The sequence below is a fragment of the Melospiza melodia genome, chromosome 1 (assembly GCF_035770615.1).
Source record: "Melospiza melodia melodia isolate bMelMel2 chromosome 1, bMelMel2.pri, whole genome shotgun sequence".
Classification (NCBI taxonomy): Eukaryota; Metazoa; Chordata; class Aves; order Passeriformes; family Passerellidae; genus Melospiza; species Melospiza melodia.
In genome coordinates, this window is record NC_086194.1 from 14,007,818 (window position 1) to 14,025,842 (window position 18,025).

The 18,025-nt window shown below is 41.0% G+C and overlaps 1 protein-coding gene across 1 annotated transcript in view; it reads left to right on the plus strand.

The window, feature by feature from the left end:
- The first annotated feature begins 10,461 nt into the window (after positions 1-10,461).
- CUL2 (cullin 2) overlaps positions 10,462-18,025 on the plus strand; it is a 40,698-nt gene continuing 33,134 nt past the window's right edge. Inside the window, exons 1-2 of the mRNA XM_063148467.1 lie at positions 10,462-10,558; positions 13,190-13,328. Coding sequence (XP_063004537.1) covers positions 13,210-13,328 — 119 coding nt within the window. The 5' untranslated portion in view covers positions 10,462-10,558; positions 13,190-13,209. The remainder of the gene's footprint in view (positions 10,559-13,189; positions 13,329-18,025) is intronic.

Sequence of the window (18,025 nt, forward strand, 5' to 3'; positions counted from 1 at the left end):
GGCGCCGAGGAAATGGCGTCTGTGGGGCCTCCCAGCGCCAGCGGCCGCGGCGGGAGGCGGAGCCGCGCGCGGGCGGCGGTGCCGGGCGGCCGCGGGGCGCAACGGCCGCGGCGCTGACCAACCGCCGCCGCGGGGCCCCCGCCGGCGCCGCCCATTGGCCGGGGCGGGACGCGGCGCGGTGCGGGCGGGGCGGCCCCGCGCTGCCGGGGCGGGGGCGGCCGGTAACAGCCGGGGCGGCCGCGGGCCCGCCGCGCTCCCTGTGCCGCGTTCCGGGTGTGCGATAGCGGGGCGGTGCCGGCCGGGCCCCGCCGATAAGCGCGGTTGGCTGGGCTCCCCCGCAGGGTCTGGCCCCGGCTGTCCCCGCACTGACCTAGGGAAGGGACGCGGCACAACCCCCGGTTGTCCCCTGGGCGGTGCCGGAGCCCTGAGGGACACCGGAACCTGCCCGGAGGCCGCCCCGCCGAGGTGCTGCCCGCAGGTTGTTTTGTAATTCTGCTTAGTAAAAGCACGTTCTTTACATCAATCATTCATGGTATGACATAGTACTTTACATTTATTTGGCTAAGTAAATCAGAAATTGCCAGGGGGCAACAAGCGGGAGCGACGTGCTTGTTTCCCCGCTCGCTTCCACGGGATTACGTGCAGATACCCTGAGTCATGCTGGGTTTGTGCTCTAGGTGTGAGCGCGTCCTTTGCCGGAAGCGCAGGGCCCGCCGGCTCAGGGTTAATAATGTTAAATACAATAAACGCGTAAGCCATAAACTTTGTTACTATGGGTGTTTGAACATCGTATGTCTTATTGCTGATCAGTGTTTTACAAAGTAGTGTTACAAGGGATAATACTGCAGTAAAGTTTAAATTGCATGTGTATACATCGCTACACATGTATTCTGAAGTTACGTAATGTATTTACCCATTTTTATGGTTTAGGTCCTTTTTTTTTTCTTGTGAGAATCTGCTCAGTGTGCTAAATAAACATGAAAAACCTAAGTTAATTTCACATAACTCATTGTGATTGAAGAATTGGAGGATGTGTGTGTCAGGATTGGTGATAGGTCCACACAGGTCAAATGCTCAGTCTTATTCATGGCATAGAGAGAACCTGCGTATTGATTTCCTGTGTTTTTTAAAAAAACAAATAACTCTTATCTCTGACTTCATAAGAGATGACTCATATTTATTTGCAAAGGTTTTGCCTTTGAGCGTTTAGTTCTTTAATTTGCTTCACAGGACTTAACACAGCTATCTAAATTGCAATCTAGTGGAAAAAATACAGAATCTTCAATTATCACTATTGCTTGTGCAAGTTTTCGGTCTTCATTCTACATTTCCTTTGTTGAAATATCAAACACCCCCTTCCTGTTTTGAGTTCTGTTTCCCTCCCTTTGTTTGTTGCATATATATTATGTGTCTGTTCTGGGTTTTTAAATAGGAGTTTCTCTTCCCATAATTAATTCTGCTTTAAGATCTCACCCATTACATACTCTATTCTTATGCTCATTCATTAAAGATATGTTTTCTTTTGTCAATTAAAAATATTTGTTGGAATAGTAAGATAATCAAATGAACAGGCAAGTGTTAAACTACTGAGAATTACTCTGCTGAAACCTTTGGAAGAAATTCCAGTTTTGCCTTGTATACTCAAAAAGCCAGAAATGGTTCTTAGGGTATTAGCAGCACCTCAAAAATATTTTTGAAGGTAGAAGTCTTAGTACAAACAGGAAGAAATTTCAAATGAGAGTGTTAAATAATGGAAACCACTGGAGTGTGTTACCTGTAAACAAACTGAGAATTTCCATGAACTCTTAGGGCCTGGATTTGGACAAACAGTTATTTTTTATTAGTTTTCAAGTAAGCCATAAATGCTTTGAAATGTTTAACTAAGAATTTATTACTATTTATACCACTTCTCTCATAATGAAGTGTATCAGAGATGTAAGAGGCAGAGGGCCTTAGACCTTGGTGATACAAAGATGACTGACCAGATTTGGCTCTTGATGCAGCTCTCTGATGCCGGGGGGCTGGAAGAGGAAGGGAATGACAAGGGCCTTGTGTTGTGCTCTTACTGCAGCAGGGCTGGGGTACCGTGTTTGGTACCTGAGGCCAGACCAACCTGTGCCACAAAAGTGCTCACTTTGACTAAAAACAGTTCTCCTTAAATTGGGATCAATGCCTGATGTGAATCCATTTAATTTCAAATGCTGAGACCAAAAGCAATCCATAAGAAAGCCTGACAAGTCTTTCATAACAAGAATTTGTTATGATTTTCATCATTTATGGAAGAACATAAACTTGAAATCCAGACTCTTTGCTGCTGTCACAATGACTGCCTGAGACACCTTTTCTCTCTAACTCAAAATGTCCATTGTTGTTTTTTTAAGTTTCTTTCAGCCTGGATCAATTCTTAAGTCTGATCCACTGCACCATGCCACAGAGAGAAGTAGGACCTTAACCAGGGAGGGTAATAGATGAACAGGGGGTTGGAGCAACTTCATTTGGAACCAAAAAGAAACATGGTGCTCTTTGCAGAGAACTGAAATATTTCACCAGTGCACACTACATCAGTAGGAGTGCTGTCTCTGTAATTTTCAGACAGCTGATTCTACATATGGATCTCACAGCTATCTTTTAAATAGATTTTTTAAGGGAATTGAAAGAATTTTGGGCATTTCAGTTCTAGTCTCATGAAACACCTATTTAGTTTTCTTGTAAAAAAGTTCATGGTTTGTCTTGGCATAAACAACAACAGCAAAATGGATATGCTACCTAGCTTGGTTGTCTATTTCTCTTTAATTAGAATCCAGACATCTGAAGATAATGCAGGTAAAACAGACAGAAAAATAGACTGGTATCCTATTGGAAATAATAGTGATACTTACTGATTAATAATTTCACCACAGGTCTCCTCATGGACCACTCCAATTTCAGCTGATTGTTGAATATTCCTACCTCTACTCTTTCAGTGCCTGCAAGGAAATAGAGGGACAAGTGCAGAACTTGCAGCATGTCACAGGAAAGTGCAGTCAACACAGCCACTGTTTTCACAATTTATTTTGTGAATGTGATGAAAATCAAAAGTAGCCAATATCTGCACGCTGCAACAGAGTCCTGATCAGTCTGAAACCCAGAACAGATCAGGCAAGAAGTGCACTTTAATGAATATAAAATATAAGACTAATAATTTATTTTACCTATTCTTTTCTAAATTCCTAGCAATGCAAGAAAAATATGAATTTCCATTTGCTCACAAATTGAAACAGAAATGGGACACCCTTAGAAAGGCAAACATTGAAGGATAATGTAAAAGGTAAAAACTTTGTAAATATTTTTAATGTAGTTTTTTTTAATAGTTACACATCTGTGGAATTATAAATATTTTGTAATCCCTCCTCTAAACTGTGTCAAGTTGGAAATAAAACTGAGTAGTACGAGTAGTAGAAGAGCAAATTGATGATCCTTTTATTCTTATTATTTGCTACTGCCATCACTGAAACCTCTGAAAATCAATACTGTCTAAATTAGTGCTGTGCTAAGGCACTGCCTTGACTTTGTGGGTTGCATAAGGCAGAAGCACAGGAAGGGATGGCCTTGAGGAGCCCAGGTCTGGCTTAGGGAGAAGCCTGGCCTAACAGCTGTGAGGCTTTGCAGTACCTCAGCCAGCTCTGCATGGCCTTGTGTCATGTAAACAATAGGCTTTCTTTATTTGGAAGGGTTGGATGTTATTATTGGTGAAGGGGGTATCAAGTACTGTTCTAGGTCCATTTTTAAAATTATTACTACTCTGATTTTCTTGGGTTTGAAATTATTTGATTTTGGATAATAAGTTGCAGTAATGTTATGATATTTTACACTCCAAAGATGAAATACAACATTTTAATGTGGTTTGATTGTGTTCATTTATTTTGCCGTTTTTAAAACTTTTTAAAATTTAAATTTAGAAATTTAAAATATAAATATATTTTTATATAAATATATAAATATAGAAATTTAGAAATTTAAATTTATAAATACAAAACAGGTATCCCAAAATACCTGTTGGTATCAAGAGTAAAGCAGTGCAGGAATGTGGCCAGCACTAACAGGACATTAAGGAACTACCTCACACAAAGGTGAATGACATCGAACATTCAGATAATGCAGTAAAAGCCAAACACATACAAGGAGTTCATAATTGTTAAAAATGTTCAGTGAAAATATATATAAAAAAAGAATTTGCATTTAGTTAACACAGTAGCTGTAGACTAGATTTTATAGCAACTGTAGGTTGTTTTTGATGGGGGAGCAGATTGTTTTGGTGGTGGTAAATGGTTGTAAATGACAGTGAAGAGCAAGAATGAAGAATATAAAATAAAAAGCAAAAGCTGCTGAATAAATGGAGCAAGGTAAAGGTGTCTGGGAGCTATAAAGGGAAGAGGTACAAGTGAAAAATAACTAAATGGAAGAGTATTCTGTATAACAGAAGATAGTCAGGCTATTTGCAATGTGTTTATGTGAGAGAGCTTCTGTATTTCTTTCATGTCAAGAATTGTTAGTTCTTAATCTACCAGTGATGCAGATAAATGGCTAAAGAAACATATTTTTCTGAAAAGGGTATATCTTTCATCAAATGCTAGCTCAACTAATTTATCTCTTTGATATGCTATTTTGCCAGCTGGTTTATTTATGAGCTGGTTTTTGTCATTCTATTAGTCTAGTACTTTTGCACATTACAGGAGGTTTCCATCTCCATTAAGTATGAAATATGCTTTTTACTGGATCATTTGAAAGACAAATAGATATACTTTTATAAAATAATTTCACAAGAAAATCCAAGGAAATGGAACAATGCCAAGTTTAATTTGGAAAATGACATGTTAGAAATGGACACTAGACTTGTCCCATTTATCACATTTTAGCAGAGACAGATACTATTTGCTCTTTTTCCCTTTTTTCTTTTTCTGGAAATAACAGCTCTGCAAATTCAGCATTATGTTGCCTAAGAGTCATCATCACTAGGGGTTCTGCAGTCACCAAGTTCAGGTGGTTTTCTTCCTTTTTTGTGTATATTTATACGTACTGCACACAGATGCCAAAGAGCTGTATGCTACCATTTTTAGTCTGGTGGTACAACCACTCAAGATTTACACGACTATTTTCTCCAAAACATTGTGCCTAGCAAACAAAAAGCAGCAGCTGCCTTGCTCTCACAGTATCTGCTCATTAAATCCTAGGATTATAAAATCATTGAGGCTGGAAAAGACCTCCAAGGTGATGGAGTCCAACCTGTGGCTGAGCACCCCCTTGTCGAATAAACCACAGCACTAAGTGCCACATCCAATTGTTTCTTGAGCACCTCCCAGGATGGTGACTGCACCACCTCCGTGGGCAGCCCATTCCCATGGCTGACAACCCTTTCAGTGAAGAAATTCTTCCAGATGTCCAGCCTGAACATCTCCAAACACAGCCTGAGACCACTTCCCCTCCTCCTGTCTGGTTGCCTGGGAGAAGAGGTTGACCCCCACCTGGCTACAACCTCCTTTCAAGGAGTTGTAGAGAGAAATAAGGTCTCCCCTGAGACTCCTCAAGGCTAAACACCCAGCTGCATCCTCATATGACATTTTCTGTGCACTTCACCAGCTTCATTCCCCTTCTCCAGACAGCTCCAGCACCTCAATGTCTTCCTTGAAGTGGCAGGCCCAGAACTGGACACAGGACTCGAGGTATTGAGCAATGTCTGTGCACTGTGTTGCTGCATCTCTGTGAAAGGATTATTTCACTGTGATTCTTAAAAATGGTTGTACAGTGGTGCACATGATCTATGAGCCTTTTATAAAAAGCCACTGCTAAAAAGGGACTTGAACCATTTTCTGAAAATGATTGCATAATTTCTGAATCAAAAGGGAAGGAGAGACATTTAGAATAAAATTGCTTGGTTCACTGCTGGTACTATAAGCAAATATATTCCTGGCTCATGACCTGGTAGATGTGACAGAACTTCCTTGGAACTGCAGCTTCCCTTCCCTTGTGTGCAGCACCCTCTCATGGCTCTCCCTCTCTCTCTCTCTCATTTCCACCAGCAGGGGTAAGTGATGATGTTTGAACAGTTCCATGTCCTCAGCTCTGTCACCACGCTTCCCTAACTTGTACTAGCTTTGGGATTTTGTGCATATAAGCTAAAGCATGAAAACTACAAACCAACTTATTTACTAGAGTAAATTTCAGGGGTAGTTTCATATTCAAATTAAACCTGAAAGCAAAATCCCAATAATTAACTCAAACCCAGTCAGATGGTGTCTCAGCCAGGACTTCTTCATTTTTAACAATTCAGAAAATAAAGCCACCTAGCAGCTTCTTTAGAAGCTTTCTGCATTCTTTCCCCAAATGCTTAGATTAAAAAAATGAACAGAAACCTCTTATATGCCAGGTTGCTTGTTTGTTGGGAAATTGTTCTGTTTGGTTCACCCAGCCCATAGCAAGTACCTGAGCCATTGGCATTGGATGCATTTACTGAACAAAAAGGATTTACAACCTTGTAACTGAACACACACAAACTCCAAAATCTTTTACTCTTTTGATACTTCATATATAAAGCTGTTTAATATCTGAAAATTCCTGTAAGTAGAAGCATTTAGGCTCAGTTACTGCATCATAAAGTCTTGGCAGCTCACTGATCTCTAAACACAAGTTGTAAATGTACAATTTTGCTTGTCAATAATGTTGCAGAATATTTTTTCAGCAATTTTTTTGGAAAAAAAAAAAGGAAAGAAAACGAACTAGATTTGTTCAGACAGATAATTTACTTTCTTAGCTACAATGACATGAAAATAAATTGTGGCCCTTTTTTAAAAAACAGATGGAGAAAAAATTACATTTGCAATTTTTTTCCCAAGGAATCCTGGGGAAGGATAGAATAAATCTGGGAATTTAACTAAACACTTGATGGCAAACTAATAAATTCTGTTTGGGAGAGTTCAACTTTTGTTACTTTTCCTATTTCATGGACAAAAAGGTGTGGGTTTTGTTAGTTTTGTTGTAGGTTGAGCAAGTTGAAAGTCTTGAACTGCTATTTTGTATCTATTCCGTGCTGCCATCTTGTGGCCAGGAGTGCAGTGAGCGTCTGCTTCTTAATGAAATTTACAGGGGTTAAAGCAGATTAAATAATCATACATTTTAAATTCTTCATAAACTTAAAAAAATATACAAGAATAATACTTAATTACTGCGTATTTTTATAATCACAAAAGATTTGTTCCGTTTATACATATATTTTGCATGTTACCACATGAAAGAGAAATACCCGCAATGAAAGTCTAGATTAAAAGTAGCTATAATGAAATAAAGGTCTATTCCTGCTTTCATTTATCTTGTTTTCAGAAGCAAAATATTATTTTTAAAATGGTATTATTATCTGCATCAATAATGCAGAGTAAGTTATCTAGTAAAAATTGAATATTACATGAATATAGCATAAATAATCCAGTCAATATTCTCATTTGCTACTTGAAAAAGGCTAATGAATATGTTACTCTAAAAGTAGGATTTTAAATCAAAGACAAGAAGAGCAGATAGTAACATGAAAGGCATTTGCAAATGACATGGTGGTGGTGGGGAATGTGGATACTCAGTATCAGTTCAGACTGCAGTCTAAACCAGCTGTTAAATAAAGCAGTAGGTGCTATAGTGGCACATGTAATACACTGTTTGTATTACCATAGGGCTGTGGGATTCCTGGTTCTGTACCAGAATAATACAGTGTTAGATGTAGCATCAACATAAACAAAATAGACAGCTCCTTCCAAAGGAATTAATTACATAAGAGAAAAGAAAACAAGTTAATGCAAACAGACAGAGACACAGAAGTATCAGATAAGAGAAAACAACAGCATATAAACAACAGGGGAACTCAGGAAATACTGCAACACTGGTTAGGACAGTGAGCAGACTTGATAGCAGATGTAATCAAAGAAACATAAATTTGTGTATTTGGTGGCAAAGATGTAAGATGGCATATGCATGTAGTAGAAAATAACTTATGTCACTCACTACTGTTATCAACAATATATAAAGAACTGGTAAGAATTTACTGGGAAGAAGTTGACTTCTCCATAGGACTATCCTGCAAAAACTTCCAGAATTTCCATCTGTCCCCTATCTGTGTTTTTTCTATCTACAATTGCTGAAAGACAACACTAAGCCTTGGTCAAACAGGATTTAAAGCAGTCTGCGCATCTGCTGTCATCTAGAAATGCATCAAGACATGGCTGAGGTAGCTGAGGGGGCCACGTTAATTGGTCATGCTTTGCCAAATGGCAATTTTCATTGCTGGCTGTTTTGGGCACATCTGCACAGCAGGTTAATTCATATTACCAACATCTGGGCTTCAGCAGGTAGGAACAGCCCCACCACAGAGCTAGCAGTGAACTGAACTCACTGAGTCATTAATCATGTATCCACTCACAAAAACATTGGTGCACTACACACAAGTTGTAGCCTTGCTCTTGGCAGATACATTATCATCATTTCTTAATAGACTGTATGAGAACCTTTGTTCTTTTGGAAGCACAGGCAGCACTGTGGGAGTGGTGAGATGACCTTAGCAACACACACAGTAATGCTCTCAGCTTGCTCATCTGACTCCTGCAATACCCCGACCTGTGCTTTCAGGGGGTCATTCTCTGGAATTCCTAAATATTTCTCTGTTGTTTCCTAAATACATTTCAATCCAACAACAGTTTTTAAATACCTTACATAAAAGCAGTAACAAATACTCATGTTCTTCCTCTGAATTGTGACTCCCTAATTGTGCTTCCTCAACTGCAGCCTTGTAGAACAGAATGTGCAGAATAGGTACCTAATTAAAGTCTGTGCTTATTGTGAATATTCATTATTTCAGGAAATTGCTACATGATTCTTCCATGCTGAACAACCCAATTTATTAGTTTTGAAAAACACCTCCTTTCCTGTATCTGTTTCCAGTTTATAACAGTTAACTCAGGAGTAAACTTCTTCATATAACAGAAATTTACAAAATATGTACTGGGTAATGTTTGGGTAGTGTATAGATAAGGATGTTTTTCATTAATGGCCATCTAACTTGTGATATCTGATCTTCTACAATTAATACATTCACACAGCAGGTTTAAATAGCATTATTAAATTGTGCCAGCATATATTTGAACTTCTAAGAGTTTAACTCACAAGCTTGTGACTAACACTACCGCTAAAAAAGAGCCTCCTATTCTTAAAAAAATGAAAAAGTGCTGCAGATACAATTCAACACTTGCAGAAAATAACAAGCACCCAAAAGCTTAGTTACAACCTACCTCCCCCCAGCAAAGAGAAGAGCTTTAAACTCTGCTAGTTTCTGTTAAACTAGCAGAATAGAAAAATAAAGGGGTTTAGGGTGAAAACAGAGGAAGTTGAAGCGCTGTTTAAAATGTCTAGAAGGAGACCAATAAATTTAAAAAGAGAACACAAAGGAAAGCATTAAGGCTTAATGATAAAGCTGCAAGTACTGAAAATGAAATGGGCAAGGGCTTGATTTGAAAACAGGGAAAGCAATTATTTTGACGTGAGTTTTGAACAATAGAGAATTTTCAGAAATAAACATCTATTTTCCAGAAGGCTATTGTCTCCTACGGAGAGCTGCACTATGTCCTCCAAACGAAACCCTTTTTTAATGTTTGTTTTTTAGAGCAGAGCTGCTGTGCCCAGTTGCGATCTCCCGGGCCCGGCTCGGTGCCCGCCGGGCGATCGCGGGGCCCGCGGCTCCCACAGCGCGCACGTGCGCCCGGGGCACGTGAGCCCGCCCGGCTACTTGGTCTCCACAGCGACTCTACTTTGTTACTCCCACCCAACAACTTTGTGTTGCCCCTTTCTTTCCGCCGGGGCCCGCGCGGGGACGGCGGCCGCTCTGCCGAGGCAGCCGGGGCCGGGGCGCTGCCCGGGGCGTCCCGCACCGGAGTAGGGCGCTGGGAGCTGGGGAAATTCCCTGCTGGGGCCGGCGGTGGGAAGGGGACACTTCCACCTTCTGAGGTAACGGCGAGCTGCTGACACGAAGCCCGGGAACGCCGCGCCCGCGGGAGAGGCCCGTTCCAGCCCCCGCGCCCCGCGACTCCATGTCGGGAAGGCGCGGGACGAGACCGGTCCCGCCATGGAGGCGGAGTGACGCGTGCGCTGCGACCGCCCCGCCGCTGGGAAGTGCGGCCGCCCGCGCTCGCCGTACAGTGCGGGCCGTACCAAACCCCGCTGCTCCGGCGGGGGAGGGTGCGATCAGAAAGTGACGGAGCGGCGGGACCCGTCGGCCCCAGCTCATCCTGCGGCCGACGGGGAGAGCCCGGCGGGGAGAACGCGGGGGTGGCGGCTCCGCGGGTGAGGCGGCGGCTCGGCGGCGACAGCACCGAGCGGGGCCGGGGGCCGCGCCCCGACCCCGGCAGTGGCGGCGCCGGCGGAGGGGCGGGGCGCGAGCGGCTTTGGGTAATGGCAGCGCTGTGAGGACGGAACGGGGCAGCGACCGCGGCCGAGGGCAGGAGCGAGGGAGGCCGGGCGGGGGTCGCTGACTCGGGCCCCGGGCCGCCAGGTAACGCCCTCGCCCGGCCCGGCCCGGCCCGGCCGCAGCGCTGAGGGGAGGGAGCGCGGCGCTCGCGGGGAGGTGGCGGTCCCGACCCCGCCGGGTGTGCGTGGGGGCGATCGGGCCCTGCCCCCGTCCGGCCCCGGGGCCGCCGCTGGCCCCCGCCCCGGGCCCCCATCCCCGGCCGTGCCTGAGCGGCAGCGCCCGCTCGCCCGCCGCGTCCTGCCCCGGGTCCTGCCCTTGCCCCGCGGCCAGGGCGCGGTGCGGCCTCTCCGGCGGGGCCGCTCGTTATCCGCTGGTGCGCCCTCCGCCAGTTTCGCTTTTGTTTTGGTGGAGGGAGAAGGTGGGAGCGGGCACCGGGCGGGGGCGGGCGGCACCGGTCACCTGTTTGACGCCGGTGCTCCTGCCTGTGGCTGCGCACCCGCCACGGGCTTGTGATGCTGCCGATCGAGGGGGTTAAATAGCTTGGAAATTTGGGGCGTTCTTTGATGCTGGACAGGATACTATGTTTGTTTGTATGAACAAATATTTGCAGTATGACAGTGGTGTGTTTTAAAGAATGAGGCGATGGAAGCAGCATCCTTTCATTATCATGCCGAGTAAATGTGTTTCAATAACATCTGTTTACTTTAGGGCTTATCAAACAGGTAAGGCTTCCCACGCTCTAATAGTCTAAACCCTAGGGTAGATATTCTGCCCTCCTATAGTTCTTACCATGATCAATACAAGACATTTAATCAAAGTTGGTGGGCTTGTGCATTGCTGACACTGGAGCACAGCATACTCCAAAAAACCCAGTGTCTTACAGTAAAAGTTACACCATACTTGTTTAAATGTCTGTAAAACACATTTAAATTTATATTTCCATGAAAGTTGTAGGAGAATGCCTGGTAACAGCTATCTTAAACTATTTAACTCCAGAATACTTGGATGACCATGTGGATGCTTTACACAATATTAGGTTTTAATCATCCTGAACACGGTGATACTGATTAATGACATTGGGATATACTGTGGGGAGGACTTTTTCTTCTCCCTTCCTTCTTCCCCTCAGTTTTGCTTGTCTTTGAAGAAAGGGCTCTTTTACCTTGGGTGTACCACATGTGTTTCCAAGACAGCAACTTCTAATGTAGCACAAGTACAGCTTTGTTACCACAAGCACTTATTATGATTGTTGATGGTTTTTGTGGACCATGATTATTTTTTCTTGGAGCCAGCTGGAAATGCTCTCGTGTTTCCCATAAGAGGGGTATTAGGGCTTTTTGAAGATTACTGCTTCCCCCTCTCCCATCCTGGAAGTGAGCTGTTGTCTGCCTCTGCTAAGGTCACATTTCTGTGAACCAGTGTGTTTTTCAGCTTACTTTCTTTGCTGGATCTTTGTTTAGTCACTTCTCACTGATTTTTCTGTGTAAGCTCCTGCTGACATGTCTGGATTGAATTAATTACTATGTTACAAATATCACAACATTTACAGCAGTTGAGGAGCTTAGTTAGTTACAGGGGTGGGTTGTATGCCTGCATGCTAAAAGTTGCATTTGATTTTACTGCTTTTTTTCTTAAACTGAGAAGTGGTGAATCTTGTGAGAGCTGGTAGTGGTTAAGGTAGTAAGCTGGTTGCTAAATAGTTTTTTAGCATGACATTTGATTCTTTCCCTTAGTGAGGTCTGCCCCTGTGCTCAAAGTCTGTCACTAGCTTTCTGCTGTCCCTTCTGACCTTGAAATTTGGGAAAGACAAGAGTCACTTGTCCATCTGTTTGAAATGGAAATAGAAGTATTCTTTCCACTTTTTATTGTAGTCTTACAATGTCATGTTTCTGAGCAGGAGCTAGACTTGCTTTGTGCATGGAATGTCACACATCAGGTCCTTTCTAGATCAGTGCACAGTTGTCTTTTTAAAATCACCTTACTTTTTCCCCATAGTTTTATTTAGATAAGTTAATGCTGATTGGGTGTTTTTTTTTTGGTTTTTTTTTTTTTTTTTTTTTTTTCAATAAATTTGCTGGTTTTGATAGGATATTACTAGCAAAGCTTCTGTATCTTCAAGGCATATCTTACTTGAAAGATGTCACTGTCCTACTGCACAGTGCAGTAAGCTGTGCACAAGCTCTGCATATTGGCCTGTGTTTTCTTTTTCACATCCCAATCAAAGCTTTCGGGTTTTGTGGCTTTTCAAATGGAACACCAAAAATGTCTTGAAAGCCTGAGGTGAACATAGGCTACAAAATGACAGTGGGAATTTCAGATACTCTGGTAACAGTTTAGTTTGTTCTTACCCCAAATTTTCTTAGATACAGTTGAAACAGTCTTGGAATAAAAGTCAACAAATGAAAATTTACAGGAAAGTTTTCTTCATGTGACCTTCTTAAATGAATAGTTTGGTGAGATAATGAGCTTCACAAAGCATGATGCTCTTAGTTGGTGTTATGTTATAGGCTAGACATGCCTATGGAACATTAATGTTCCATTCCAAGGCATTAAAAATGAGGGATTGTAGCTTCATTTTGGAGGGGGTGGGTGTTCTTTGTGTCATTGTATCATAGTGGTGCAACTGTGTACAAAGTTTAAATTGAAAAATTCAAAGGAAGTGTATCTTTGTTAATGATTGTAAAATGTTGTCTGACACGTTTAATTCTTCTACAGATTAACACTAAAGCCCCACAATGTCCTTGAAACCACGAGTAGTTGACTTTGATGAAACATGGAACAAACTTCTAACAACGATTAAAGCTGTTGTGATGTTGGATTATGTTGAAAGAGCAACGTGGAACGATCGCTTCTCGTATCCTTGAAGTGAAAAATCTGACTTAACGTGTTTGTGTGATGTGTTTAGCCCAGAGTAAACCTGTGTTATATAACAGTGATCTTGAGCAGCTTGTTGTTAGGCTGCACCTGTTATTAGAAATGTGAATAATTTGAAAGGGATGGAAAATTCTGCATATTTGGGAAGTAATCTATGTGAAAATCATGATGCTGATAAAAAGTACACTTGTCTCAGTTTTAGTCACTTTTGGAAGCTCTAATACTTAGCTTATGCCAAAGCTGTTCTTACAGGTATTGAGTGTCCCCTATTCTGACAATGAGGTTTTCTTGTATGTTTAAGTGTTTGTGTGTGGCCCGGTAAATACCCAAGACAGGGAGCACATCTTTAAATTGGAGATGTGAGGGATGATGAGGTTGTTCTGTGTAAAGATTTCTCTCTCTTCTTTGCATTTCTAACTGTACTGATAACTACCATACTAGACATTTCCACAGCAGGGATTTATTAAAAAGCCTTCGTCCTTTCCCTCCACAGTTACTACCTTATTACTCATGACAGTTAAGCTATATTTAAGAATAACTACTCTTTCTGCATTCACATGGTGTTGCTGTTCACAGCTGTACATACGTTTTTGTAGTGGAAAGGTTTGTGTTTTACATGTAATATTTTGCAAGATTTAAGTTTCAGTGAACTTCTTTTAAAAGAAGTATTATGTTTCTAACCAGTTATTCTGTGCCTTGTGTCTATATATTCATTAGCCATTACATCATGGTGAATAATTAGAGAATTTTAGGAGGCTCTGCACCTCTTCTGCAGGGATTGGTCACAGCTGGGTTTAATTGCAAGGGAGAAGAATAGTTTAGATTTATTGATTTGTTAATTCTTGTGGGTGAAAAAAGAAGCACCTGAGAACATCCTTAGACATAAGTTTTTACAAGATAAGCTTATTCTGTGGGCAGGGGCTTGACTCCAAAGTCTCATCTCATCCTGAACATGTTAACTATTTCTCAGAATTGCTTTCTCATGTGCCTGTGTTTTGAACATGTGTATGTGTATATGTACATCGCTCCTAGTTCTTGTGATGTTTTGTGGTGTAATAATCTTAAAGAGCTCTTTCATTTAAAAACTTTGTAATTAATTTCTGGGAGCATGACCTGCCACCTTGTACTGAATCAAAGTTCAAGTGACTCCAGAATTAAAAAAAAAAATTTTGAACTAATTAGGTGGGTACTTACATGCTGAGAAGTTGTTTTGCAGTCATTCTTGCTAAGCAGTTTTTGAGGATTACATAATTCAGTCTTTATCAAGTGTTAAATTCTGCAGCTTAAAACTTTAAACATTTAAACAAGGGTATTTAAAATAGATTTGAATATAAACTAAGAATTGTTGCAGGAGATGTTGTGTTGATTCCTTGTCACACTGTTTTGGTTACAACTTATGTGGAGACCTTGCACACGAGTTTGCTGTTGATCCTCTTTTGGGATTTAGTCCAGTTGATTGAACATCAGAAAAGGATTGCTTATGAATAGCAGACTTAGGAAGCAGTCTTGGAATAATCATTTGGCATGTAACTCTTAAGACCTTACTTAGTATCATCTCTTAATTACTTTCCTTGGAAAGTGGCACTATTAGTGCCTGATTTGGCACAGGCAGGAGCCTTTTGGCTTTTTGTCTGTGGCTGAATGGCCCAAGGAGTTTGTGCAACTTCCAGCTTGAGTGTTGGTTGTTCAGTATTTCTGCTTCCTGTTACCAAATTTTGTGTTTTAACACAAGCTGCTCAATGAGTGCTCAACAACTTGGTGGAGCTGGTAGTTCTATACAGCTGGAATAAAAGCTTTTTCCAGGTTTTATACATAAAGAAGACTTTAAGGATCTTTTAAAAAATTGGCATTTAAAAATATGTCATCTTGTTCCTTGTTAACTTTTTATTCTCTCTTAAATTCATTTTAATTGTAGTAGTGTTTCTAAACATCTACAGCAATTCTAAAGGAAATGTTCTATTAACTCTTTTTCTTATTGCTTGAATCAGCACAATAGAAAGATGGCAAATTATTTCAACAAAACCCATACAGGTTATTTCATTGATTATAGTATCAGTTGATCTTTGTACTGTATAGTCAACACAGTGATGTGGAAACAAAGGGTAAGATACAGCAAGCAATCACTGTTTCAATCTGCATCAGTGTATTCTAAGTGTTAGCTTTCCCTTGTGCTGTTTAGGGCAGTTGAGATCCAGTGGAGTATGGAAGCTGACAGTATTTTAGGGATGACAGGCTTGTACTGCACATACTCCTCTTCTAGAACTAATTTTTGCCCCACTAGTTCCCCAGAACTTGTTTGTTTTGAGCATAGTGTTTCCTTTGCAACTTATGGTAATTTTGTTGTTAAACATGGCTTATCTTTAAATAAACATTTTACCTCATACTTGAAATGCTAGAATGACAATGAGCTGGGAACCACAATGATGTAAGAGTTAAAATCTTCTGGAAAAGATCACCTGAAAGACCATATATCACTTTATTTAAAATGTGAGTCATCCTGATCCACCTTTGACCTTCAGATTTCCTTTTAAGATTCTCTGCAGAAAGAAATGTGTATGAACTTGTTTCATTGTCTGGTAAGTGAGTGACAGTTATGTCTCTGTTTGAGGTGGTGTTGGGAATACATTGTATCACTTTCAGGGCTGCTCAGCAGGCACAGGAGTGCTTTTTAGGTTAAGGCTTGGTTAGGGAGTAGTGGGTAATTCCTCTGTGCTTTGGCAACTGCCTTTAACTAGAACTTTTTTGAACAGGTAGGACATCAAACTCTTCCTGTTGTTGTCTTGGGATTTCTACCCAATAAGTTAACATAAGATCAACAGTACCCAGAGACAGCTGTACTTCAAACAGAATTATTTTAAACGTATGCAACATGGCCATCTGCTTTTTTTCACCATTTTTTCTCCAAATTTGTTCTCCCTCCTCTGATGAACTGTTTTGCAAGGACCCTATGATGATCCAGAAACTTAAACATGTATCTTTAAAAACAACTGGTTGAGAAGGAAGAGTCAATAAAGTTTGTATGATCGTGATTCTTTCTGACGAAGTCCTGAAATTCTCTACAAATTTCGGTTCTGTTACAGAAGATTGATGAATAGAAATTTCCCCAAAGCTCTACACTGGTTGCCTAGAGAAGTCTTAACTAGGTGCTTTTTTGACTCCAAGGACAATATTTGTGAGTTTTTATAGCTTTGGCTATAGTATTTTCTTGTTGATAGTAATTTTGCTGTTGGTCCTTCTTAGTTTGGAAGTGCTTCAGTTTCCCATTGCTGGGTAATACCTCTCAAATAGCAGCCACCAAAGCACTCAAGGGTCACAGAAGGGTTTTGATGTTCTTGTTCTCAATAAGAGTGAAGGCCCCTAGGCAGCACTTTGGCTGCAGCTTCCTCTGGCCTTTCTCACCCTGCAAAACTGCATGCTGAACTGGAAGCACAGATGGCTTCCACCATTAAAGATAAATTATTGAACAGTAAAGGCTTCTTCCTGTTGTTCTATGGGACAACAGTACAGGAAAAATATGCTTTAAGTTTATGGAGTAAAATACCAGTGATGATCAGTGAGATTTTTTTCAGAGATTTTTTTTTTGTTGTTGTTGTTAAGAGAGTCACAACACTTTGAATTTGACACTGAAATTTGGATTCTGGACTCAGAGATAAAATGCATAAAGAATCAAGTACAAATTGAGGAAGAAAGAACAGTTTTGCTTCAGCCAGATATATTCCAGTCTCATGATAGCTTTCTTTTGTATAATTCTAGAGAAACTTGATATCCAGCAAGTAGTATTTGATGTACATAGGAGGGTAGGTGCCTGCTCTAGTGCTTCTGTGATTAAGCTCTTAGTTTGTGCATCTGCTGATATTAAGCACAGTGGCAAATGTCAAGAAAGAGTACTAGATTCAGCTTTCTTCATTTGTAAGGAAATTTGTTTGCTAGAATAAGGAAAGGCATGTTTGGAAGATGTGCATTTTCATGAAGGAGTAGAGATAGCATTTTCATTCTTAATTAGGATTATTAAAACTAAGAAACTTGTTCACAAGGTAAAATCAGAGATACTTGTTTGGTGCTTTCATCAGATAAACGGTAATTGCTATATTCTTGTGCTGCTGTGGTGAAGACTGCCTCTTTCCTCTAAATTTCTAAGCTGTTCTTGTTGTAGAGATCTGTAGGTTGTGGTGATTCAGGTAGTGTAGTTGTGGATCAAAAGAGAAACAAATCATATCCCCTTTGCTTGTGAACAAATTATTAAGATTTCTAATTCTGAGTTTAATTTTTCAAAAATACCTTTGCATAATGAAGAGGCTTGTGGCTTGAATTCTATTTAGGATGCGTTTGACTACTCACCATCCTTAGACTGAGAAAATTTGTTGGGGAGGGGAAGGTATGAAAACCAATTATTCTTTACAATCTCTTTAATAGAATATTTCATTCTTCACTGTTTAAATTTGTTTTGATATTTTATTGGTCATTACTTTGCATGCTGGTGTAGTGCAATGGTAGCTACTGTTACAAAGCAGGGGATGTTGCCCATTATGTTGCACAGTGTTTCCATTTCACACTTTTTGCTGTTCTGAGGAGAGTTCTAGCAAAGATGATCTATATGAGTGAAATAATGTACTCTAATTTAGATTCTGGTTGGGGTTGCAGATTCCAGTTGCCAGATCAAGGGTTTTTTTCCTAATT